The sequence below is a fragment of the Salvelinus fontinalis genome, chromosome 32, assembly GCF_029448725.1.
Source record: "Salvelinus fontinalis isolate EN_2023a chromosome 32, ASM2944872v1, whole genome shotgun sequence".
Classification (NCBI taxonomy): Eukaryota; Metazoa; Chordata; class Actinopteri; order Salmoniformes; family Salmonidae; genus Salvelinus; species Salvelinus fontinalis.
The window spans coordinates 19022458-19050307 of NC_074696.1; the positions used below are offsets into that span (position 1 = coordinate 19022458).

At 42.2% G+C, this 27850-nt stretch overlaps 1 protein-coding gene across 4 annotated transcripts in view; it reads left to right on the plus strand.

Moving 5' to 3' along the window:
- Nucleotides 1-937: 937 nt before the first annotated feature.
- The window catches only part of LOC129830836 (neurabin-1-like), a 119620-nt gene continuing 92707 nt past the window's right edge, over nt 938-27850 (plus strand). For all 4 annotated transcript variants that reach the window (XM_055893606.1, XM_055893608.1, XM_055893607.1 and 1 more), the window contains exons 1-2: nt 938-1172; nt 3415-4979. In XM_055893606.1, coding sequence (XP_055749581.1) covers nt 3564-4979 — 1416 coding nt within the window. In that variant the 5' untranslated portion in view covers nt 938-1172; nt 3415-3563. The remainder of the gene's footprint in view (nt 1173-3414; nt 4980-27850) is intronic.

Here is a 27850-nt window from a genome sequence, read left to right on the forward strand (position 1 = left end):
GGACTAAACACTGTATTCAGTGGGGGAAACCATGTTGGTCAATACAAGCCTTCTAGAATTCTGCTGTATTAGCACATGCCTTTACTCTGCCCTGGATCTCATTTTCTAAACAGACAAGCCTTTGATCCAGGTGATCATCATGCCAATGTGAAATCTATTTATCTCATAATGAACTGCATCAAACCTGATCCTCTCCCCTTTCTTCATTGCATCCCCAATATGATCATGTCAAGTGAATAGTGTACTAAATACACAATATGACTATAATAGTACCACAGTGAGAACTTGTTGTGATAGTGAAGTGTCCATGATGTTGATATTATTAAAACGGCATCCCCACATTAAAAAAGGAATAATGAGGCCCTTTCAGATCCCAAAGATCCCTAGATTCTTAATCACATGGCCCAGTCAGCTGCATATGCTATAGGCTGGCTCCTTTGACTCAATACTTGTATTCTAATATGGCATTGTGTTCTTAGATTCATATGGTGTGTGGTGGCACATTTAACCCCTTAGGTACTGTAAATGGTAGGATAAGTAAGTTGAACCTAACACTAACCCTAACCTTAACCACACTGCTAACCTTAAGCCTAACCCTAACCTTAAATGAAGACCAAAAAGCACATTTTTGTTTTCATACATTTTTTATGATAAAGTCAACTTTTACTTTGTGGCTGTGTTAACTAGTGACCACCATAGTAAAGCCAGTGAAGTTATTTGTGGTGGTATTTCTGCCAGACTGCACTTTACTGGACCAAACCATTACTGCGATAAGGTTAAACACCTGCCACATGTGTATGCCATTTGCAAAACATCATATTTCCTAAATGTAAAATATGTTTTTGTTACTTGTTGACTAAGATATATAAGATGTTTTCACCTTAGAAAACATCCAGTTGCGCAACCTTCATTGAGATGGAATATTTAATAGCGTCGGCTCCCACATTGTGCACACGGCAGCATCACCCATTGCCTGCAATGGCGTTGTCTAGCGGTGTGTAGACCACGGCTTGTGTGTCAAAGTGTCAATAGGGCGACATAATACTGGACTATCGACGGGCTTGAATGGAAATGTCGTATTGGAGGGGATTTATAACGATAGCAGAGTATTTCATGTGAATTTTTACGGGACTATTTTATGTCGCGGTCATTCATCACATGAAGCAATGAACGTAAGTCACTCTTTTGTTTTGTGCTTTGTGAAACATCGAGAGTAGCTTGGTGGAAACAGTTAACTTCTGCTTTTTCTATACATGATAAACAACACTATGCAGTAAGCCTATCGTTTTCCTTTTAAATGGGCTACTGAAATTAAATAACGTATTATAATATATAGAGTTGATATGGAGCTGACAACCATGCCTGTGTGGGTGATGCGCGTATATCTGGTCGACGTAGGATAAAGCTCGAGCTGATACAATGTTACACGTTCGAGTTTTATCTTCTGCATCTAGAAGTTTACCATTTATGTCCGATGTTGATAAAATGGCTGGGCGGATAGGTTACTGCTTTCCGAAAATGATTCTAGCACGTTTATCTTGTTTATCATAGCAGCAACGGGTGCATTTGCAGAACGTTACAATTTTGCTTTCTTTTTGACCAGCTGACGATGAAAACATTTTGTAAAATTTATCCGATATCTTTTCACTTTGTAAAATTAAACATGTATCTTTGTTCTCGTGTGTCTTAGTGTTTTCCACCTGATACCCTACGTAGCCCATGTGGGATCTTTTTTTATTAGCAAATGTGAATTTCACAAACAGGGTGGTATGATGAAATGACATTAATATAATAGTATTAACACATACAAACACATTTGAAATAAGGGCATTTTATATTGAAATGTAAATTGCGTTGTTCATACTAAATTATATAAACATTATGTAAACAAATGGAATCCACAGTGTATTTGGATCGTTTTTATCAATGGATTATATCACAGTTATGTGTGTGGTGTGTAAACAACTCCCCCTTGCACCCTTTCCCAAAAACCGTCTAGCCTGCATTTTTCTGCCTGTCTGTCTTTATGAGATGAACTGTCCTTCAGTCCTTGTATTATTCGAGATGATCATGCAGAATGCCTCGGGCCGGGGCGGTGGTGAGACAGTAAACTACATGGTCAGACCTCAGGTTTAGGATAGGCTTCTATCCTACACTGAAAAGATTAACATTAGGTACATTATGGAGAGAACGCATGTCTCTATCACACAAACATTGAATTTATGTTGCAAGGTGCTATAGTTCACATTTATTCATGTATTTAACAATGTTCAAGATGTTTCATGTTTAGTTGAGTCTCTATCTTCAGATGGCACACACATGATTTCAATCACCCATATTGATCAGTGCTTGTTTTAGCCTACACGTGAGGAAGTGAGTATTGATTAGATAAATGGGTCAACTCACTGCTTTCTAAACAGAGGCATCATTACCATCAGGATGTGTTTTAGTATTGATGGGGATAAATCCATACAGTTGAATATCGGGATATTATTTTTGACAGTATATCGTATTGTATCGTTTTGACAATATTGCAATATTTTTTGGGTCACTAGTTGGCTGTACCAAAACTCCAGTATTTTTCCTTTATAGATTGTTCTCCATCTTCTTTTTAAATAGGGAGCCAATTTGTTTTCAGCACTTTTATTTCCATGACTGATCAAAAACTCGTTTTCTCATGGCTCTCTCTTGTCCCTCTGCAGCAGACATATGGTGATCAATATGTTTGGGCTACGGAATCGCAATAAAATCACAGTATTTGTCACAATCGTCATAATGAGTAGACCAAGGTGCAGCGTGCGTAGAGTTCCTCATCTTTTAATTAATAGAAACTCACCAAACAAAACAAACAAGCACAAACGAAACGTGAAGCTACTGGTGTGCACACAGGCATCTCTCTGTAGACAAGATCCCACAAAGCACAATGAGGAAATGGGTACCTAAATATGATCCCCAATCAGAAACAATGAAAAACAGCTGCCTCTGATTGGGAACCATATCAGGCCACCATAGAAATGCAATTCACCTAGATGACCCACCCTAGACACTATCACGCCCCAAACAACATAGAGATTAAACAGCTCTCTATGGTCAGGGCGTGACAGTATTGAATCGCAATACATATAGAATTGTGAGAATCTCAATACATATCGTATTGGCACCTAAGTATCACGATAATAACGTATCGTAAGGTCCCTTGGCAATTCCCAGCCCTAGCTTTTAGAGGGCAAATATATTTTATATTCAGTGCATTTCTTGTGCTAAGAGCTTTTAACACATAGAGCATCGTCTATGATTACGTTGCACTTTAAGTTAAGATTAATTCATGCTAGGAATGGTGTTTATGAAAAGCATAATTATGACAGTTTGGTTGGTATCTCTTGTATCTAACAGGCATCGCCTTTTCTCTCCCAGGTGTCCATGGCCCCTAATGAAGTGTGAAATCAAATCACAGTGATAATCACACAGGCAGGAAACTCGCTGGATACTACAGTAGTATATGTGAGATGAAGGCCCAGCGATGCTGCTGAGATCCCCTCTGCCTCCTCACCTCTGACGCCATCATGCTGAAGACGGAGGCCTCGGGGGAGAGGAGCAATCTCCGGAGCGCCTCCCCCCACCGCAACGCCTACAGGACAGAGTTCCAGGCCCTAAAGAAGGCCTTCGACCAGCCACCACGGCAGGACAGCAAGGAGCCCCAGCTCAAGGACACCGAGCGGGTCACTCAGCGCCGGGGACGACAGTATGGTGCCCATGTTAGCCGCATCAAGGACATGTTCATGCAGATGCAGGGCACAGAGAGCTCCGGTACTTCCACCAGGCGGGAAGACCCGTCGCCTCAGAAGATGACCAAGCCCACCAACTTCATCAACAAGGTGGACGGCTCAGTCATCAAGCTCACGCAGCACCCTATAGCGGACCGGACCAGCGCAGGGTCAAAGGTCGTAGAGACCAGGAAGCTGTTTGAGCAGCAGTCACGTGACGCGTCCCAGTCGCCTGTCTACTCCTATGGCCGGGAGAAGAGGGGCTCCCATGAGCACCTGGACGACTGGCGAGGGTCGCGCTCCAACAGGGGCAGCACAGACTCCCTGGACTCACTGTGTTCCAGGACGGAAGCCCAGTCGCCCACCGTGAGCCAGCTGAGCGCTGTGTTTGAGAGCGTCGACCACCAGGGAGGGGGAGGAGGAGGGGGCCCATTCCGGCGAGGCCGGGCACTCTACTCCCCTGATAACTTCCACAGGCACGGCGACCTCAGTGAAGATGACTCGCGCCAATCCCCGGTGGGTGGTGGAGGGTACAGGAACTGCGTGGGGGGCAAACTTCCTGTGTCCTCATCCTCAGAAGACCTCCTCAGCCCTAGCCCGCTGTTGGAGACAGTGGAGCTAAAACCCTTCCTGCATGAGGAGGAGCCCCAGGAGAGAGAGGAGACAGCAGGGGAGTTAGGACAGAGGGACAGGGAGAGACATCCTGTAGGGGCCACCACCAACAGAGGGGAAGTGAACGGATCGTTTGAGGAGAAGCAGGCGGAGGAAACCGACACCTCCAGAGAGACGTCGGGAGTCTGCACGGACTCAAGGCCCACAAATGATGCCACCGTCGGGGACAAGACTTCCGAGGACACCTATGATACCCCAGCTACCCCAGCCCATGATGAAGCCCAGGATGAGGCAGAAGCCCGTGGGGAGGAGGTGGAGGTGGAGAAGGCCTCCTCCAGGCCCAGGGTCTCTCCAGAGGACCAGGTAGAAGAGCCCAATGAGGAATACAGTGGGAACGAGAGGGTGATTTTTAACGCGGACGGAGATGCTTGCTACCAAGGCTGGGGGGAGAGCTGTACTGACCCTGAGGATGACCTTTACGGTGATGATGACGTCATCTATGACCCTGGGAATGATCTTACTGAGATCCCTGGTTTACCAGAGGAAGAGAAGGAGGATATCCCTCAGAAGAGGAAACTACGCTTCAGCACCAAACCCATGATGGTAAGTCTGTTTTTTCATGTTGTGGCCTTTGACCTCATCAATGTTGGGTAATATTTCCGGGTGTAAGGTGCTGGGTCAGTTTCATATTTCCCCCACTAATGCTTAAGGTTAGGATTGATGGAGGAAAATGTGATCCTAGATCTGTTAACATTTATTGTTTTTCGGGTCATATAATTATGATGAGATAATCTGAGTTTAGCCGACTCCCTTCATGTCCCAAAATACCATTTATAATACCATTAGTCAAGTGATACCATTAGTCAGGTGATACCATTAGTCAGGTGATACCATTAGTCAGGTGATACCATTAGTCAGGTGATACCATTAGTCAGGTGATACCATTAGTCTAGTGATACCATTAGTCAGGTGAGACCATTAGTCTAGTGATACTATTAGTCAAGTAATACCATTAGTCAGGTAATACCATTAGTCTAGTGATACCATTAGTCAGGTGATACCATTAGTCAGGTGATACCATTAGTCAGGTGATACCATTAGTCAGTTGATACCATTAGTCTAGTGATACCATTAGTCAGGTGAGACCATTAGTCTGGTGATACCATTAGTCAAGTAATACCATTAGTCAGGTGAGACCATTAGTCAGGTGATACCATCAGTCAGGTGATACCATTAGTCAGGTGAGACCATTAGTCAGGTGAGACAATTAGTCAGGTGATACCATTAGTCAGGTGATACCATTAGTCAGGTGATACCATTAGTCAAGTAATACCATTTGTCAAGTAATACCATTAGTCAGGTGATACCATTAGTCAAGTAATACCATTAGTCAGGTGATACCATTAGTCAGGTAATACCATTAGTCAGGTGATACCATTAGTCAGGTGATACCATTAGTCAGGTAATACCATTAGTCAGGTGATACCATTAGTCAGGTGATACCATTAGTCAGGTGATACCATTAGTCAAGTAATACCATTAGTCAGGTGATACCATTAGTCAGGTGATACCATTAGTCAGGGGATACCATTAGTCAAGTAATACCATTAGTCAAGTAATACCATTAGTCAGGTGATACCATTAGTCAGGTGATACCATTAGTCAGGTAATACCATTAGTCAAGTAATACCATTAGTCAGGTGAGACAATTAGTCAGGTGATACCATTAGTCATTTAATACCATTAGTCAGGTGATACCATTAGTCAGGTAATACCATTAGTCTGGTAATACCATTAGTCAGGTGATACCATTAGTCAGGGGATACCATTAGTCAAGTAATACCATTAGTCAAGTAATACCATTAGTCAGGTGATACCATTAGTCAGGTGAGACAATTAGTCAGGTGAGACAATTAGTCAGGTGATACCATTAGTCAGGTGATACCATTAGTCAGGTGATACCATTAGTCAGGTGAGACAATTAGTCAGGTGATACCATTAGTCAGGTAATACCATTAGTCAGGTGATACCATTAGTCAGGGGATACCATTAGTCAGGTGATACCATTAGTCAGGTGATACCATTAGTCAGGGGATACCATTAGTCAGGGGATACCATTAGTCAGGTGATACCATTAGTCAGGTGATACCATTAGTCAGGTAATGCCATTAGTCAGGTGATACCATTAGTCAGGTGAGACCATTAGTCAGGTGAGACCATTAGTCAGGTGAGACCATTAGTCAGGTGATACCATTAGTCAGGTGAGACCATTAGTCAGGTGAGACAATTAGTCAGGTGATACCATTAGTCAGGTGATACCATTAGTCAGGTGATACCATTAGTCAGGTGAGACCATTAGTCAGGTGATACCATTAGTCAGGTGATACCATTAGTCAGGTGATACCATTTGTCAGGTGAGACCATTAGTCAGGTAACTTGTATTTGGAGATTTGAAAATAGAACGCTCCTCAACCTACAGCACAAATGGTAGCTATGCCTCTGATGAAGAGGATGATGATGATGATGAGCAGTAGAGCGTAGCATCCATAAACTTATTTAACTATCTAGACAAAGCCTCGGGGTCTGGTAGCAATGTGGTATTCAGGGTCACACTGCTGCCTTCTGGGTAATGTGTGCATGAAAAGCTAACCATATATTCGTCATCATTCTGGCTCAGCGGCCAGTCGGTCTTCACACCGGCAGAGACCTTGATGTGTTTTAACCTCCATTCCATGAGTCAGTCAGTCAGTTCATCAATGTTCTTGGTATTATTCACTAGCCACAAAACGGAAGCAAAGTGGCTGAAGTGGGCAGGGGCTACCTGAACTTGTTTTGGTTTTAGGTTGTAAATGTTTTGCTACGGTATGTATGCACTAATGAATACGACCCAGGTCTCCAAGTGGGAAATGGTGTGGATTGATTGGGTAACATTGTGAGCTGTGCATTAGACGTGTGTATCCTGCTGAGTCATGTTAAGTACATTTCTGAAAATATGAAACAGGACAAGGAATTATGTTGATGTAGACTTTTAGAATACGTTTGCATCACATTTATCCATAGCAGGTCAGATGAATTCAGCAAATTTATTCTGAATATATAAAACTCTTTATGTTATTACAGTTCTTTTTTCAAAGGATTACATCCAGTTTATAATGGGTGCGTCTCGATTCAAATTCCTCCAGTTGGTTTATTTCCTTGTTCTTGAAGATCTGTTGACTCTCTGGAAAACAATGACTTCCCTGTCTATGTTATTGCTACTGTTATGAACAATACCACTGATCAAGAACTGTGTGTGTGTAAAGGGAGTGTGTGTTGTGTGTGTGTGTGTGAAGGGAGTGTGTATCAAGATCAGAGGCTAGCTAAGACAAACATTCCACAGGTTGGGGATCGATCCTATTAACATGCTGTAGCGAAGTAGAACAATTACCCCAGTTATATGTGATTTTGGACCGCTAATCTTCTTCACACACTTACACACACACACAGGAGCAGCCGGAACACACACTCATGGAGGCACATAAACGCACACACCAGCACACACACATATATACACACGTGTGTGCTGTGGCCTTTCCCTTATAGGATCCAGCAAGGTTTACTTTTCCGTACAGTATGAAGTATATCATATTCTTTGAATTCCATTATCAGATCACATCCCCGCGCTACGCAAAAATGTTATTCTCAGATAAGCCAGCTAATTGTAAACGTGATACTGTATATAGGTCTGCCAGCCGTGCTGCCCAATGTATTATAATGATGCAAATAAACCATAACCAGCCTTCACAATATGTAACAGTGACTGCTTTTAAAACATGAATATTGGGTTAAGAGTTCAACCACTTCGTCCCACTGCTCCTATTAATATACAATATAAGAACTCAAAACATTTCCAAAGAGCTATAAAGAGGTTATTGTTCCAAGACAGTGTGTGTTTGTGCGTGTGTGTGATACAATAATAGAAAATACAAAAACTACACATTGTGGACCATTCAAATTGAGTTTTGAGACTCTAAAATCAATCATGGTCAAACGTGTGTGTGTGTGCGTGCGCGTGTGTGTGTGTGTGTGTGTGTGTGTGTGTGTGTGTGTGTGTTGAGTTGAAATGTTAAGCAGCTCCAGACATCTGTTCTCCCAGAGAAGGTATTACCTCTTGCTCTTTAATCATATATATATATTAAACCGAGGCAGTGTTTCTTTCTCCTTCTCTCTCTCTCTTCCCCCTCTCCTTCTCTCTCTTCCCTCTCCATCTCTCTCTCCCCCCTCTCTCTCTTCCCTCTCCTCTCTCTCTTCCCTCTCCTTCTCTCTCCCCCTTCTCCTTCTCTCTCTTCCCCCTCTCTCTCTCCCCTCTCCCCTCTCCTTCTCTATCTCTCTCCCCTCTCTCTCTCCCCTCTCCTCTCTCTCCCCTCTCCTTCTCGCTCTCTCCCCTCTCCTTCTCTCGCTCCTCTAGGCACACAGCGAACAAACAGTGTTCTGTCTTTTGTTCCGGCTCATGAAAGAGACCGAGATATTTCTCCCTGAGCTTGGCCCTTCACTGGGGCTGACCACGCAGGAGACCCGCTTGACCCCGAGGCAGGCAAACGTACAATGAAGAACATTGAAAAGAATAGATGTAGTCAGATAATCTTACTTAAAAAATATATCCTTCTTGTAATATGTCTTGGTGCCTCTCAGAGCGGATAAAATTATCTTGACATCCTGTTTCTAAACCTTAAAGGGACAATCTGCAGTTGCTACATTCTGCAGTTGCTACAGTTACTACTTTTTGGAGTTATAAATTAATTATATTTACCTATTGATTCTTGAAGAATTTACCTTATGAATAACTCATGAGCTTAAATTACTACTTGATTTTATTAGGATTTTATTAGGATCCTCATTAGCTGTTGCGAAAGCAGCAGCTATTCTTCCTGGGATCCACACAAAACATATCATACCCCATCAGAACCCAAAATGTTTACTCCAATGTTTGTAAACAAAGTAAATGTAAACAAGCACTATATCGACTATAAACATGGTTAAACCTATAATCTTGATATAATGGATGGTCAGTCCTTTCATTCACTTTCAGTCCTTTTCATGTCTATTCATGTTAGAGTGGTTACATTTCTCATGCTCCAGTCCTCAGCTTTTTTGTTGTTTCAACCTCTGATTCCTGCTTTAATAGATCTGAAAATCTATTTGGAGGCTGCTGGCGGCTTGGGGAAATCTGGTACCTAAGCTTGTGGCGGCTGGCGATATAAAAACACACTTGGTTTATTCCTTTCTGCATTGACGCACACAGATGCAGAAATATCTATTTATGCCGATATACGTCTCTATACAAACAGAATGCTTGTTTAACTAACTGATTTTTATTGTATATATCTAGGCACCAGATGATCTCCATACACCCATTTATCTGTCAGTGTGTGGAGGGACATTGCTCGACTCGTCTGAGGCAGAGCCAGCCTCTTTTCCTGGAGGGTCTGGGTCTGACACATAGGACATCAGTCTTACTGGTCATTAGAGCCACTCAGCTTATCCTTGGCATCATGGCCTCCTCAGCCAGTCATTGGTTGCATCCAAAAAGGCAGCCTTGCCTACTTAGTGCACTACTTATGACCAGGGCCCATTGGGCTATAAAGAGAATAGGGTGCCATTTAGGGCGCATACATGGCCAGGCTACGTCACATCTCAAGACTCTGCTGTGCTGGTGTGTTACTGTACAGCTCCCTCTGTAGCTACCAGGTTCTACAGTCACAGTTCATATCATATAGGATTAGAATGGTCAATCCAGAACATGAGAAATGGGATGCTTTAGGATTCTTTGATCTATATAGCTCACCCTTAATCCACATTTAATCATTCTGGGGAATAGCAGAATACGTACACAGAGAACTACAGTACTGTGTGCCTTTGCACCAAGGACTTTTCAACATTACCCTTAGTAACTAACTGTCTGTTCTAATTGAATGGTCATTTGCTCTTGTTCAGGATACTGGTATTTCAAACAGGGGCCTCTACCACCTCTTTCTGAGATTCTCTCCCTGTCACTGTCCCCTCTCCTCTTTATTGCCTTTAGTAAATACTGGCTCTTGTGACAGCTTCCTTGCCTGAGACCTATAAACTTATGTTAGCTCTCCAAGCTATCACAGAGGCTTTAGCTCAGTGGGCTACCATAGTCATGTGGTCTGAAGGAGACTCTGGTTCAAACCCAGTGGGTCACACCTACTGTTGTGCAGGACACATAGTCCCTCGCTTTCTCTGATTCCTTCCCTCTCTTCCTCCACTTGAATGGCGTTTATAGCAGCTGTAATGAAACGTTTGTGTCTAATATGGAAAAGTTGTTTTTGCCTCAGCTGTGACATCTTGATTTCCTAATGGAATGAAGCACATGTGAAGGACTGACTGCTAGGCAAGGCACTAGTGAATGATCATTGAAGTGATTGTGTAATTGTATCCTCTCTGTGCTGCACTTACATCAAATAGGCTAGCGTTTAGTCCGTTAGGGTTTTTGCTCACCGTTTAGCCTACTGTACTCAATCAGTTACATGCTGAGTAGTGAAGAATATAGCTCTGAAGAACCAAAGGCATATTAAATCAATGTGGAGAGGAGTAGGTCTATTCTGAGAGGGGCTGAATTGATTGAATTTACAGTCAGCGTTACGGAGACAGTTTTATGTTGTACCTTTGTTTTCATTTGACTCTGATAAAGGGTTGGGATTGTCTAGTTCAGGGTGTTAGTGTGCGTTCCTCTACAAATGAATCCAATCTCTCTCTACATGATTTGACAGTCCATGAAATAACATCATCATCTGATAATGTCACCTTTGGTAACATAAAAAATAAATAAATGGAACCCCTTTTTATGGTATGCAGTTACAGTCTTGTTCCATCGCCGCAACTCCCGTACAGGTCGAGAGCTGGCTGTGCGTCCTCTGTAACACAACCCAGCCAAGCCGCACTGCTTCTTGACACAATGCCCGGAAGGTAGCCGCACCAATGTGTCAGAGGAAACACCATACACCTGGCAACTGTGTCAGCATGCATTGCGCCTGGCCTGCCACAGGAGTCGCTAGAGCGTGATGGCACAGGAACATCCCTGCCAGCCAAACCCTCCCCTAACCTGGACAATGCTGGGCCAATTGTGGGTCTCCCGGGCACAGACGGCTGCGACAGAGCCTGGACTCGAACCAGGATCTCTAGTGGCACAGAGATCCACACTGCGATGCAGTGCCTTAGACCACTGTGCCCCTCGCTGTAGCCTTCCAACAGGATTAGGTCCTCTAGCCTGGCTACAGATCTGTTTGTACTTGAGCCAACAATGCAGACTATATAAGGTAGTCAGAGGATTAATTGTCTAAAGCACATCTGGACAAGGCTATAGCATAGGGGCTAAAGAGCCTCCGGAAGAGGCTGATATTTGGTTCGTATACAGTTGAGAGGTTGTTTTCCCTTCTAAATATTTATATGTAATCTGTGTTGGTCTGTAATGAGACTGAATATGTAATCTGTGTTGGTCTGTAATGAGACTGAATATGTAATCTGTGTTGGTCTGTAATGAGACTGAATATGTAATCTGTGTTGGTCTGTAATGAGACTGAATATGTAATCTGTGTTGGTCTGTAATGAGACTGAATATGTAATCTGTGTTGGTCTGTAATGAGACTGAATATGTTATCTGTGTTGGTCTGTAATGAGACTGAATATGTAATCTGTGTTGGTCTGTAATGAGACTGAATATGTTATCTGTGTTGGTCTGTAATGAGACTGAATATGTAATCAGTGTTGGTCTGTAATGAGACTGAATATGTAATCTGTGTTGGTCTGTAATGAGACTGAATATGTAATCTGTGTTGGTCTGTAATGAGACTGAATATGTAATCTGCGTTGGTCTGTAATGAGACTGAATATGTTATCTGTGTTGGTCTGTAATGAGACTGAATATGTAATCTGCGTTGGTCTGTAATGAGACTGAATATGTAATCTGTGTTGGTCTGTAATGAGACTGAATATGTAATCTGTGTTGGTCTGTAATGAGACTGAATATGTAATCTGTGTTGGTCTGTAATGAGACTGAATATGTAATCTGTGTTGGTCTGTAATGAGACTGAATATGTAATCTGTGTTAGTCTGTAATGAGACTGAATATGTTATCTGTGTTGGTCTGTAATGAGACTGAATAATGTAATCTGTGTTAATCTGTAATGATACTGAATATGTAATCTGTGTTGGTCTGTAATGAGACTGAATATGTAATCTGTGTTGGTCTGTAATGAGACTGAATATGTAATCTGTGTTAGTCTGTAATGAGACTGAATATGTAATCTGTGTTAGTCTGTAATGAGACTGAATATGTAATCTGTGTTAGTCTGTAATGAGACTGAATATGTAATCTGTGTTAGTCTGTAATGAGACTGAATATGTTATCTGTGTTGGTCTGTAATGAGACTGAATATGTAATCTGTGTTAGTCTGTAATGAGACTGAATATGTAATCTGTGTTAGTCTGTAATGAGACTGAATATGTTATCTGTGTTAGTCTGTAATGAGACTGAATATGTAATCTGTGTTAGTCTGTAATGAGACTGAATATGTTATCTGTGTTGGTCTGTAATGAGACTGAATATGTAATCAGTGTTAGTCTGTAATGAGACTGAATATGTAATCTGTGTTGGTCTGTAATGAGACTGAATATGTAATCTGCGTTGGTCTGTAATGAGACTGAATATGTTATCTGTGTTAGTCTGTAATGAGACTGAATATGTAATCTGCGTTGGTCTGTAATGAGACTGAATATGTTATCTGTGTTAGTCTGTAATGAGACTGAATATGTAATCTGTGTTGGTCTGTAATGAGACTGAATATGTTATATGTGTGGGTCTGTAATGAGACTGAATATGTTATATGTGTGGGGCTGTAATGAGACTGAATATGTTATCAGTTTTGTTCTGTAATCATACTGAATATGTAATCAGTGATGGGCTGTAATGAGACCGACCATGTAATCTGTGTTGTGCTGTAATGAGACTGAACATGTAATCAGTGATGGGCTGTAATGAGACTGACCATGTAATCAGTGATGGGCTGTAATGTAATCTGTATTTTTTCCACATTATGTTACGTTACAGCATTTTGTTACGTTATTTTAAAATGGATTAAATTAACAAATGATCCTCAGCAATCTACATACAGTACAATACCCCTTAATGACAAAGCAAGAACAATTTTTTTTAAATTTTAGCAAATGTATAAAATATTTTAAACAGAAAGACCTTATTTGAATAACTATTCAGACCCTTTGCTATGAGACTAGAAATTGAGCTCAGGTGCATCCTGTTTCCATTGATCATCCGTGAGATGTTTCTACAACTTGACTGGAGTCCAACTGTGGTAAATTCAATTGATTGGACATGATTTGGAAAGGCACACACACACCTGTCTATATAAGGTCCCACAGTTGACAGTGCATGTCAGAGCAAAAACCAAGCCATGAGATCGAAGGAATTGTCCGTAGAGCTCCGAGACAGGATTGTGTCGAGGCACAGATCTGGTGAAGGGTACCAAAACATTTCTGCAACATTGAAGTTCCCCAAGAACACAATGGCATCCATCATTCTTAAACAGAAGAAGTTTGGAACCACCAAGATTCTTCCAAGAGCTGGCCACCTGGCGGCCAAACTGAGCAAGTGGGGGGGGGGTGACCTTGGTCAGTGAGGTGACCAAGTACCCGATGGTCACTCTGACAGAGCTCCAGAGTTCTTCTGTGGAGATGGGAGAACCTTCCAGAAAGGTCCAACTCTGCAGCACAACACCAATCAGGCCTTTATGGTAGAGTGGCCAGACGGAAGTCACTACTCAGTAAAAGGCACATGACAGCCCACTTGGAGTTTGTCAAAATGCACCTAATGACTCAGACCATAAGAAACAAGATTCTCTCGTATGATGAAACCAAGATTGAACTCTTTGGCCTGAATGCCAAGCGTCACGTCTGGAGGAAACCTGGCACCATCCCTACGGTGAAGCATGGTGGTGGCAAAATCTTGCTGTGGGGATGTTTTTCAGTGGCAGGGACTGGGAGACTAGTCAGGATCGAGGCAAAGATGAACGGGTCAAAGTACAGAGAGATCCTTGATGAAAACCTGTTCCAGAGCGCTCAGAACCTCAGACTGGGGCAAAGGTTCACCTTCCAACAGGACAACAACCCTAAGCACACAGTCAAGACAACGCAAGAGTGGCTTTGAGACAAGTCACTGAATTTCCTTGAGTGGCCCAGCCAGAGCCCGGACTTAAACCTGATTGATCATCTCTGGAGAGACCCGAAAATAGCTGTCCAGCAACGCTCCCCAGCAACGCTCTCCATCCCACCTGACAGACCTTGAGAGGATCTGCAGAGAAGAATGGGAGAAACTCCCCAAATACAGGTGTGCCAAGCTTGTAGCGTCATACCCAAGACATGAGGCTGTAATCGCTGCCAAAGGTGCTTCAACAAAGTACTGAGTAAAGGGTCTGAATACTTATGTAAATGTTTTATTTTTAATAAATAAGCGGACATTTCTGAGGTATTGTGTGTAGATAAATGGGGGTGAAAAAACTATTTAATACATTTCAGAATAAGGCTGTAACCTAATAAAATGAGGAAAAAGTCAAGGGGTCTGAATAGTTTCCGACTGCGCTGTTTATTCCTCTGTGTGTATTATTCATGTTGTGGTGTTTTTGTTTGCTTGTTTCGGTGACACCCAACCCTCTGGGGTTACATTTGTAACGATCCAGGAAACCTGAGCCGAGGCCTGTGGTTATGGAGGCCTTCTGCCCAGTCCGTCGTCAGTTGTCGGTCGATGATGTGTAGAGAGGTCCGTGTCAGTCGCCTCTCGTCCCCTCCTGTGACTTCACCGTCCTCTCACAGAGGCAGAGCACTTCGTATTGTCCCGATGCCCTGTTCTTACAGAACACCAGAGTAGCATCCCAAATTGCACCCTATTCCCTAGTGCACTACGTAGGGAATGGGGTGCTGTTTGGGACTGAACCTAGGAGGCCTCTTAACAGTGACACAGTGTTCAGTGTTGTGCAGAGCCACCCAGCCAACAGTGTTACTGCCATCTCACTCCGTGCTCTCGCTTGTTGTGGGTCAGACACTAATGCATCAGAGATTCTCTGAGGCCAACACGTGAAAAGTTCAAAACACATACAATACAGTATGTTGCACTGTATACAATGTTCAAGTGAGCGACTGTAGTCAACTGAGTGAAGGAATGATGGAATGGTTGAAATTCTCTATGACAGTTTCCATGATATTGTCAGTGTAGCTCACAATCTATCAGGCAACCAACCCAGTCATTCTAACTAGCCTAATGAATAACATGGGATTTGAGAGGGCGTATGGATTGAAGAGACACATTATAGTAGTTAGTGCCTTAACAACCATGGTGCTTTTGTTAGCATGGAGAATGTATGCCCCTCCTGCCCACACATTGTATGTGTTCCAAATGGCACCCTATTCCCTATATAGAGCCCTATGGGCCCTGGTCAAAAGTAGTGCACTATAAAGGGAATAGGGTGCCATTTGGGACGTTCCCATTGTATGTGAAGGAAGGCGAATGCATGACATGAAGGACACAATTGTTGACTTCCCATTCAGGGTCTGTCATTCTTTCTTGGGCAGATAAGCTGCCAACAGGGTCAGCGATTTGGTTCATGTCAAGTAACAAGCCAAGCAAGAAAAAGTAACCAGGATGGATGGATTTATAGGCCTGTATGCAAACATTTCTGGATGGGTTGTCTTTATAGAAATGTCTACCGCTGTGCTTGTCAGACTGGAGATCTGTTGTTGTGCATCCCAAATGGCACCCTATTCATGATGTGGTGCACTATTTTTGACCAGGGCCCATAGTTCTGACTCATCACAATCTGGCTCCACAATAACATGCTCTTTTCACAGAGGCCAATGTCACTCTGCTCTGCTCTGCCTGCATGACCAGTCGTGCTACAGGTTTTGGAAAAGACTGAGGGGGAAACATCTCCCTTCTCTTTCTCTCTTCCTTGCAGTATTTTCTCTCTCTCTCTCTCTCTCTCTCTCTCTCTCTCTCTCTCTCTCTCTCTCTCTCTCTCTCTCTCTCTCTCTCTCTCTCTCTCTCTATCTCCATTCTCTGTTTCTCTTTCTCTCTCTAACCGTCCTTCTCTCTCTCTCCACTCTCTCTCTCTCTCTCTCGCTCTCTCTAATGACGAGTAGGCCGTCATTGTAAATAAGAATTTGTTCTTACCTGACTTGCCTAGTTAAAAAAGGTTAAATAAAAAATGAAAATAAATAAAATAACCCATCTCCTCTCTCTCTCTCTCTCTCTCTCTCTCTCTCTCTCTCTCTCTCTCTCTCTCTCTCTCTCTCTCTCTCTCTCTCTCTCTCTCTCTCTCTCTCTAACCTACCTTTTCTCTCTCTCTCTCTCTCTCTCTCTCTCTCTCTCTCTCTCTCTCTCTCTCTCTCTCTCTCTCTCTCTCTCTCTCTCTCTCTCTCTCTCTATCAATTCAAAGGGCTTGATTGGCATGGGAAACATGTTTACATTGCCAAAGCAAGTGAAATAGATGTAAACAAAAGTGAAAAAAACAATAAAAAATTAACAGTAAACATTACACTCACATAAGTTCCAATGGAATAGACAAGAAACAAGGGAAATATTAGTAAACATTAAACTCACGAAGGTTTTAAAAGAATATTGACATTTCAAATGTACAGTGTTGTATCAATGTGCAAATAGTTGGGAGTATGAAAGGTAAAATAAATGAACAGATAAATATAAGTTGTATTTACACTGTTGTTTAGGCACTACTGGTTGGCCTTTTGTCATGGCAACGAGCCACACGTTGCTGCTGTGACTGCACAGTGTGCTATTTTGCCTTACAGAATTGGGAGTTTAGCAATGTTTGATTTGTTTCAAATTCTTTGTGGATCAGTGTGATCTGTGGGAAATATGTGTCTCTAATGTGGTCATACATTTGGCAGGAAGTTAGGAAGTGTAGCTTAGTTTCCACCTCATTCTGTAGCCTGTCATCTCTCGAGAGCCAGGTCTGCCTGCGGTGGCCTCTCTCAATGGAAAGGCTATGCTCACTGAGTCTGTACATACGGTAGTCAAGGATTTAATTAATTTAGGGTCAGTCACAGTGGTCAGGTATTCTGCCACTGTGTACTCTCTGTTTAGGGCCAAATAGCATTCTAATTTGCTCTGTTTTTTGGTTGATTCTTTCCACTGTGTTTTTGCTTTCTCATAATTTGGTTGGGTCTAATTGTGTTGCTGTCCTGGGGCTCTGTGGGATCTGTTTGTATTTGTGAACAGAGCCCCAAAACCAGCTGGCTGAAGGGACTATTCTCTTGGTTCATCTCTCTGTAGGTGAGGCCTTTGTGGTGGAATGTGTGGGCATTGCTTCCTTTTAGGTGGTTGTAGAATTGAACTACTCTTTTCTGGATTTTGATAACTAGTGGGTACATTCCTAATTATACTCTGCATGCATTGTTAGGGGTTTTGCATTGTTCACAAAGTATATTTTTGCAGAATTCTGCATGCAGAGTCTTCATTTGGTGTTTGTTCTATTTTGTGAATTCTTGGTTGGTGAGTGGACCCCAGACCTCACAACCATGGAGGGCAATGGGTTCTATAACAGATTTAAGTATTTTTAGCCAGATCCTAATTAGGATGTTGAGTTCAATGTTCCTTTTGATGGCATAGAAGGCCCTTCTTGCCTTGTCTCTTAGATCGTTCACAGCCTTGTGGCTGTTACCTGTGGTGTTGATGTTAAGGCCGAGGTAGGTATTCTTTGTGTTCTCTAGGGCCACAGTGTCTTGATAAAAAGAAAAACGTTTTTTTTTTGGAACACCATTATTTGTGTCTTACTGAGATTCACTGTCAGGGCCCAGGTCTGACAGAATCTGTGCAGAATGTCTAGGTGCTGCTGTAGGCCCTCCTTGGTTGGGGACAGAAGCACCAGGTAATCTGCAAACAGTAGACATTTGACTTCGGATTCTAGACGTTTGAGGCCGGGTGCTGCAGACTGTTTAGTGCCCTCACCAATTCATTGATAGAAATGTTGATGATCCCTGTCTCACCTCACTGCCCTGAGGAAAGAAATATGTGTGTTTATTGCCAATTTTAACTGCACACTTGTTATTTGTGAACATTGATTTTATAATGTCATATGCTTTCCCCCCAACACCGCTTTCCATCAATTTGTATAGCTGACCCTCATGCCAAATTGAGACATAAAGCTTTTTTGAAATCAATTAAACATTAGAAGACTTTGCTTTTGTTTGTTTTGTTTGTTTGTCAATAAGGGTGTGCAGAGTGTATACATGGTCTGTCGGACGGTATTTTGGAAGAAGCCAATTTGACATGTGCTCAGGACATTGTTTTCACAGAGGAAATGTTGGAGTCTGTGTTGATGATACTGCAGAGGATTTTTCAGAGATTGTGCTGACTCATATTACTCTGTTTCAAGTGGATTGGGGTGATCAGGCCTTGGTTCCAAATATTAGGAAGATGCCAGTGCTGAAGATAATGCTGAAGAGTTTAAAAATAGCCTATTTGTGGTCTGTGTATTTTATCATTTTGTTTAGTATAACATCAACACCACAGGCCTTTTTGGGTTGGGGGGTTTGTATTTTGTAATTGGAGAATCCACTGGGTTCTGGTAGTCTTTAATAGTTGATTCTAAGTTTAGTATATGATCATGGGTTTTTGCTCTTGATTCTTTGTTATATGGTCGAAAAGGTTGGAGAAGTGGTTTATCTGATTCTATGAATTCTTCAATCACAATGAGCTGTTTTCTGGTTTCTGGTCGCCGTAGGAGAGAAGGTAGGATGTGAGAATGTATATGAGAATGTTGCTTATGCGTCACGGATGAAAAGCGGTGGTGTTTTATCTTAAAGAAGAGCGTCTTGTTGATCGTATGGTTGAGCATGGCGTACTTCTTAAAGGAATGTTTATTCAAGTTACGATGCTTTTTTTCTCCGTCAACAAGGGTAACGATTTCGAATGTACCGCCGTTTATTCCCAATGAGCTATTGGAGCGCGAGTTATTGCGGTTTGGGAAGTTCACAAGTTCAATTAAGATTGTCCCGTTGGGTTGCAAACACCCGGCGTTGAAACAGGTTATATCGTTTCGGCAACAAGTGTTTATGTTTTTGGACTCACTGGACCAGACTTTGGAGTTATCGTTTAAAGTCAAGTATGACAACAGACTGTATATGGCTTATGCTAGTACGGGTAGTCAACAGTGTTTTGAGTGTGGGGATGTTGGCCATAAGCAACATGCTTGCCTGAAAAGGGAGAAGGCAGAGGGAGGGGTGCAGGTGGTCCTCGTAATGCCTGGGCCCACTGATGTAGGGAGAGGTGGGCCGACAGCAGTAGAGCAGCCACAAGCACCTGTTGCTGAGGAACAAGTTATCCGTGTTGAGTGCACGGAGTTGTAACTTGTTCCAGAGGGAAATGTTATGCAGCAGAAAAATATTGTTGTAGAAGGTAAGGTAAGATCTGAAGAGCCATTTCCTCAGACTGGTGCCCAGTACAAGTGCTGGGGTTCAGGATGGGGTTCATGTAGAGCTAATCTCCCAGGTAGTGGAGGAGATGCCCACTATGAGTAATGGGGTACATGTGGGGGTTCAGGTGGGGCTAGTCTCCCAGGTAGTGTAGGAGATGCCTGGTATGAGTGATGGGGTGCAAGTGGGGAGTGTTGAGAGGGATGTGGTAGAAGGGAGTCAGGGGTCTGTGGCCTCAGTTGAGGAGGATCAGGAGAAGGATATGGATATCTCTATTGATAAGATAGCAGCTGGTGACGACTCAATTTACAATCTAGAGGTAAATTGGTTCCTAGATCAGACTTTTGGGAAATCTGTCAAATTGGCAGATTATTTTGATGTTGATAAGTTTGTGAGGTCAGCTGTGATGTTACAGAAGACGGTGGGGTTAGACCAGTTGAGTGAGAAGAAGCGGTTTCGCTTGAGGGAATGTGTTACTGCTGTCACAGCAGCCAAAGGTAGTGGGAAACGTGGTCAGGTTAAGAGAAAATTAAAATAATGATGATGATCATGCCTCATAGTGTCACGCCCTGACCTTAGAGAACCTTATATTTCTCTATTTGGTTAGGTCAGGGTGTGACTAGGGTGGGTAGTCTAGTTTTTTCTTTTTTTCTGTTGGCCTGGTATGGTTCCCAATCAGAGGCAGCTGTCTATCGTTGTCTCTGATTGGGGATCATATTTAGGCAGCCTTTTCCCACCTGTTGTTTGTGGGATCTTGTTTGTGTATAGTTGCCTTGAGCACTGCAATACTGCACGTGTGTTATATTCTTTGTTGTTTTGGTTGTAAGTTTCATTATAAAATATAATATGTAACTCTGCGCACGCTGCGCCTTCGTCCACTCATTTCAACAATCGTGACACATAGGGTGTCTTTTTTCTCTTTGGTTTCTCTGTGGTTTCTTCTGCTTTTCATTTCTCTTTTCTATATGGAGATACTAAGGGTAGGTTCTCTCAATATTAATGGTGGAAGGGACAGGAATAAGAGGGCTTGGGTGTTAAAGTAATACAACAGAAAAGGCTTAATGTAGTTTTTCTACAGGAGACACATAGTAATGAGGTTGACTGGGGTGTGTGGTGGGAGGGGCAGCAGATACTCAGTCATGGTACTAATTTCAGTGCTGGGGTGGCAATCTTGTTTTCCTCAGGGTTAGGGGTGACTGTGGTATCTACAACAGAGATTGTCAAGGGTCGGGTTTTATTGGTCAAGGTGGATGTTATGAGTTTTTAATTTTTTTTTTTTTTTATGTTTATGCTCCTAATGAGGGTACAGAGTGTATTGCTGTATTTGATAAAATAAAGGAAACGTTAAGACAGTGTTACCAAGAGGGGTGTATGGTTTTAGGGAGGGACTGGAACTGTACAGTAGATTTTACTGTTGATCACACTGCTGAAGAACCACACCTGCGGTCAGCCACCTGCCTGTCTGGTTTATTAACTGAGTTTGAGCTTTCTGATATGTGGAGAGTAAGGAATGCAACATTTAGGCAGTACACATGGCTGAAAGTTTATGAAGGTCGTCAGTGCAGCAAGGTTAGACAGGTTGTATGTATCTGATCACTACTGTAGTAGGGTTGGAAGGTTAGACAGGTTGTATGTATCTGATCTCTACTGTAGTAGGGTTGGAAGGTTAGACAGGTTGTATGTATCTGATCACTACTGTAGTAGGGTTGGAAGGTTAGACAGGTTGTATGTATCTGATCACTACTGTGGTAGGGTTGGAAGGTTAGACAGGTTGTATGTATCTGATCACTACTGTAGTAGGGTTGGAAGGTTAGACAGGTTGTATGTATCTGATCTCTACTGTGGTAGGGTTGGAAGGTTAGACAGGTTGTATGTATCTGATCACTACTGTAGTAGGGGTGGAAGGTTAGACAGGTTGTATGTATCTGATCACTACTGTAGTAGGGTTGGAAGGTTAGACAGGTTGTATGTATCTGATCACTACTGTAGTAGGGTTGGAAGGTTAGACAGGTTGTATGTATCTGATCTCTACTGTAGTAGGGTTGGAAGGTTAGACAGGTTGTATGTATCTGATCACTACTGTAGTAGGGTTGGAAGGTTAGACAGGTTGTATGTATCTGATCACTACTGTAGTAGGGTTGGAAGGTTAGACAGGTTGTATGTATCTGATCACTACTGTAGTAGGGTTGGAAGGTTAGACAGGTTGTATGTATCTGATCACTACTGTAGTAGGGTTGGAAGGTTAGACAGGTTGTATGTATCTGATCACTACTGTAGTAGGGTTGGAAGGTTAGACAGGTTGTATGTATCTGATCACTACTGTAGTAGGGTTGGAAGGTGTGATATTACTCCTGTGGGTTTCTCTGATCACCATATTGTTACTGTTGATATTCACTTGTCCACGAATGTCATCACCTTACTGGTATTTTAATGTTAAGTTGTTACATGATGTCATGTTTTGGGAGGGTGTAGTGGAGAAAGTGTGTGCCAGACTGTCAAGGTGGAAATGGGTGCTACCCCAGCTGTTTTATAGGGGAAGGGTATTGGTAGCCAATAATCTAGCTGCCTCTACCCTGTGGCACAGACTAATGATTTTACAGCCACCGGGGGGTCTGATACAAGAGCTTCAGAGGACCCTTGTCAACTTCTTCTGATCTGGACAACATTGGATTAAAGCTGCAGCCCTGTACCTGCCACTGCACGAGGGTGGGCAAGGCCTGGTGGACCTTTCTTCCAGGATCATGGCTTTCTGGCTTCAAGCAGCCCAGAGACTGTTGTACAGTGATGGTTCTAGCTGGGTCGACACAGCCTACACATTGATGAGGAGAGTGGGCTGTTTGGGCTTAGACAAGCACCTTTTCCTCTTAAAGCTGGAGGGAGGTGAGTTGTCTGGACTGACTCCATTCTATGAGTCTGTTATGCAGGCTTGGAGAGTTATTGTCAAGTCCCGTATGGCCGGCACGCCACCAGGCATGTCGCTTTTTGAAGAGCCTCTTTTTCACAAACTGCCTATTGAAAAGAGGACAGCTGACCTCCAATGGAGGATAATACATGGAGCCACAGCCACCAACATGCATCTGGTACACCTGGACCCTACTGTTGGGGAAGGGTGTCCATTCTGTGCTGAGTCTGAAACTCTGGCACGTCTGTTTTTTTACAGTGTCCCAGGTTGGTCGGGATGGTTGACCTGATCACTTCTTGGTTATCAGCTTTGGGAAAGGTTTTCGCTTCCCAACTGTTTATATTTGGGCTAAAGTACAGGTTATTCGGGAACCGCCTATTAAAAAATGGTTAACAATATTGATCTGTTTATGAGTACAGGTATCCCTCGTTTATCGCGGGGGTTACGTTCCGAAAATGACCCGCGATAAGTGAAATCTGCGAAATAGAAAACTTTTTTTTTTTTTACAATTAGCAACTATTACATGTATACAAATACAGTGACTCACGTGTAGGCCGTTTCACTGCTCTTCAGAGCGTTTCGTCGACATTATGGGTTTAGGAGATGTTCGAAATTACAAGATAATTTGGCCAACTTAATGTAAATTTGCCAAGCTGTTTTATGTACGTACACATAACTGCACGAGACGACAAAATGATAGCACAATTCGTAGCATGTTTTGATACAAGAAGCGGGAGTGAGTTTTTAGCGAATCAGAATGCAGAGCACAATGCACCAAAAAAAAAAAAAAAATGCATTATGAAAATCCGCGAAATAGCGAATCCGCGATAAGTGAACCGCGAAGTGGCGAGGGATCACTGTATATGGGGTATTCAGTGTCTGTTGTGGTTAGTTACTGTGGAGGAGGACTTGGTGTTGTGTTTTTAATTGATGTGTAACTATGGTTTTGTATTAGTTTTTATTGTGTTGTGGGTTCCCAGACCTTCCCAGACCCCCCTCTCTCTCTCTCTCTCTCTCTCTCTCTCTCTCTCTCTCCTCTCTCTCTCCTCTCTCTCTCTCTCTCCTCTCCTCTCTCTCTCTCTCTCTCTCTCTCTCTCTCTCTCTCTCTCTCTCTCTCTCTCTCTCTCTCTCTCTCTCTCTCTCTCAATTCAATTGACTTTATTGACATGGCAAGTTCATTATTACTTACATTGTCAAAGTATACATATCGAAAATCTAAATCAAATATATATGTATATATATACAAACTATATATATGGTGGGACCAACAGCAATAATAATAGTAGTAGTGGACATGGGATTACCATTAATAACAGCTACAACAACAATATTAATCAGAACAACAATACATTAAAGCAATGGTAGTAGACCAGTGTCAACATGACTGAGAAGACATATGACCTGGTATGAAAGACAAAACAAAACTAAGCTAAATGGGAAATATTATCGACATTACTTTGCATTTTTCACTGGCTGTCCCTCAGGTTGTGGCAGGAGGACACATATTTGGCTGCCAAAACTGCACATTTTGGCTTTTCACCCAATAAATATTTGATTTTTTCTTCATCTTTTATAGTTTCAAATTCTTTGTATTTAATTATAATTTTGGGAAAGAAATATGCTCTTAGGTCTGAGTATTTGTCTCTACCTCTCCCCTGGAGCAGAGTGAGCACAGCCTGTCCTCTCTGGGCAGCCAGGTTTGTCTGTGACGACCGGTCTCTATAGCCAGACTGTGCTCACTGAGTCTGTACCTAGTCAATGTTTTCCTCAGTTTTCTATCAGTCACAGTGGTCAGATAGTCTGCCACCATGTACTGTCTGTTTAGAGCCAAATAGCATTGACGTTTACTTAGATTTTTTGTGGTGTCTTTCCAATAGGTGGTATATTTTTCTTTTTGTTTTGTGATGATTTGGTTGGGCCAGATTTTCTGAGGGCTGTCCCGGGGCTCTATGGGGTTGGTTTGGGTTGGTGAACTGAGCCTCAGAACTAGCTGGCTGAGGGGACTCTTCTCTGGTTTCATCTCTTGACATTGTAGAGCTGTGTGATGGAATGTTTTAGTGTCACTTGTTTTTAAATGGTTGTAAAATTTGATGGCTCTTTTTTCTATTCGAATGAGGAGGGGGTATTGGCCCAATTCTGCCCTACATGTTGAAAAATTTTGAGCCAGATTCTAATTGGAATTTCAATTTTGATGTTCCTTTTAATGGCATAGAATGCTCTTCTTGCTTTGTCTCTCAGCTCATTCACAGCCATGTGAAAGCTACCTGTGTTGCTGATATTTAGTCCTAGATATGTGTAGTTTTTGGTGTGTTCTAATAGAACTGTGTCCAAATAGAATTATATTTGTCATCCTTATTTCCGGACCTTTTTTGGAATATCATTATATTTGTTTTTTTTAGGTTAACGGTCAGAGCCCAGGTCTGACAGAACCTGTGAAGACGATCTAGGTGCTGCTGTAACCCCTCTTTAGTGGGAGACAGCAGCACCAGGTCATCTGCGTACAGCAGACACTTGATTTCAGTGTTGTGTAGGGTGATACCAGGTGCTGCCAATTCTTCTAATGTTTTTGCTAATTCATTAATGTAGATGTTAAATAATGTTGGACTTATTGGGCAGCCCTGTTTCACTCCACGCCCCTGAGAGAAGAAGTCTGTTTGCTTGTTGCCAATTTTAACCGCACATTTGTTTTTAGTGTACATTGATTTAATAAAATCATATGTTTTCCCTCCAATACCACTTTCTATTAGTTTAAAAAAAAGACCTTCGTGCCAAATTGAATCATGCTTTCTTGAAATCTACAAAACACGAGTAGATTTTGCCTTTGTTTTGGTTAATTTGTTTATCAATTAGAGTGTGGAGGGTGTAAATGTGGTCTGTTGTACGATAATTTTTTAGAAATCCAATCTGGCTTCTGCTCAGGACGTTGTGTTCGTCAAGGAAATGATGTAGTCTGCTATTTATAATACTGCAGAGAATTTTCCCCAAGTTGCTGTAAACGCAAATTCCTCTGTAATTATTTGGGTCAAATTTGTCTCCATTTTTATAGATTGGTGTGATCAATCCCTGGTTCCAAATATCGGGGAAAATACCTGCAGTGAGGATAATGTTGAAGCGTTTAAGTATAGCCAATTTGAATTTGTGGTCTGTATATTTGATCATTTCATTTAAAATACCATCAGCACCACAGGCCCTTTTGGGTTGGAGATTGCATAGTTTTTCCAATAATTCTTCTTCTGTAATTGGGGTATCCACAGGATTCTGATAGTCTTTGACTGCTAATTCAAGGATTTGTAATTTTTCTTGTATATCTTTTTGTTCTGGGCTCTTTGTTATATTGCTGTAGAGGTTTGCAAAGTGATTTCTCCACATATCCCCATTTTGGATAGCCAATTCCTCATGATAAGGTTTGTTTAATTTATTCCAATTCTCCCAGAAGTGGTTTGATTCTATGGATTCCTCAATTCCATCCAGCTGATTTCTAATGTGCTGTTCCTTTTTTGTTCTTAGGGTACGTTTGTATTGCTTCAGTGTTTCCCCATATTGAAGGCGTATATTTTTGTTGTCTGGTTCTCTGTGTTTTTGATTAGATATATTTCTCAATGACTTTCTTAGATTTTTGCAATCATTATCAAACCATTTTTCATTATCTGTTATTTTTGGTTTGCTCTTATGCTTCTTTAGATTAGCCAAGGAGGCTAATTTGTCAAATATAAAGTTTATGTTCCTAACGGCCAAATTTACACCTTCATTGCTGAAGGAGAATGTTAAGGCTAAAAAGTTGTCCAGGAGAGATTGTATTTTTTGGCTACTAATTGCTTTTTGGTAGATGTCTGTACTGTTTGCACTCCATCTATAGGCTTGTTTAGTACCATGTAATTTATTGGGCCGTAATGCTTCATGGTTGGGTTCTGCTCTTCTCAGATACACTGTGATTTTACTGTGGTCTGAGAGAGGTGTTAGTGGGCTGACTGTGAAGGCTCTGAGAGATCTGGGTTTAGGTTGGCTCTCTCTCTCTCTCTCTCTCTGACATGTATAGTTACTGTTTGTCTCTCTCGCTCTCTCTCTCTCTCTCTCTCTCTCTCACAGACATGTGTAGTTACTGTTTGTCTCTCTCTCTCAGACATGTATAGTTACTGTTTGTCTCTCTATCTCTCTCTCTCTCTCTCTCGCTCTCTCTCTCTCTCTCTCTCTCTCTCTCTCTCTCTCTCTCTCTCTCTCTCTCTCTCAGACATGTATAGTTACTGTTTGTCTCTCTCTCTCTCAGACATGTGTAGATACTGTTTGTCTCTCTATCTCTCTCTCTCTCTCTCTCTCTCTCTCTCTCTCTCTCTCTCTCTCTCTCTATCTCTCTCTATCAGACATGTATAGTTACTGTTTCTCTCTCTCCTCTCTCTCTCTCTCAGACATGTGTAGTTACTGTTTGTCTCTCTCTCTCTCTCTCTCTCTCTCTCTCTCTCTCTCTCTCAGACATGTATAGTTACTGTTTCTCTCTCTCCTCTCTCTCTCTCAGACATGTGTAGTTGCTGTTTGTCTCTCTCTCTCTCTCTCTCAGACATGTATAGTTACTGTTTGTCTCTCTCTCTCTCTCTCTCTCTCTCTCTCTCTCTCTCTCTCTCTCTCTCTCTCTCTCTCTCTCTTTCTCTCTCTCAGACAGGTATAGTTACTGTTTATCTCTCTCTCTCCTCTCTCTCTCTCTCTCTCTCAGACATGTATAGTTACTGTTTATCTCTCTCTCTCAGACATGTATAGTTACTGTTTATCTCTCTCTCTCAGACATGTATAGTTACTGTTTATCTCTCTCTCTCAGACATGTATAGTTACTGTTTATCTCTCTCTCTCAGACATGTATAGTTACTGTTTATCTCTCTCTCTCAGACATGTATAGTTACTGTTTATCTCTCTCTCTCAGACATGTATAGTTACTGTTTATCTCTCTCTCTCTCTCAGACATGTGTAGTTACTGTTTCTCTCTCTCTCTCAGACATGTGTAGTTACTGTTTCTCTCTCTCTCTCTCAGACATGTATAGTTACTGTTTGTATCTCTCTCTCAGACATGTATAGTTACTGTTTGTAT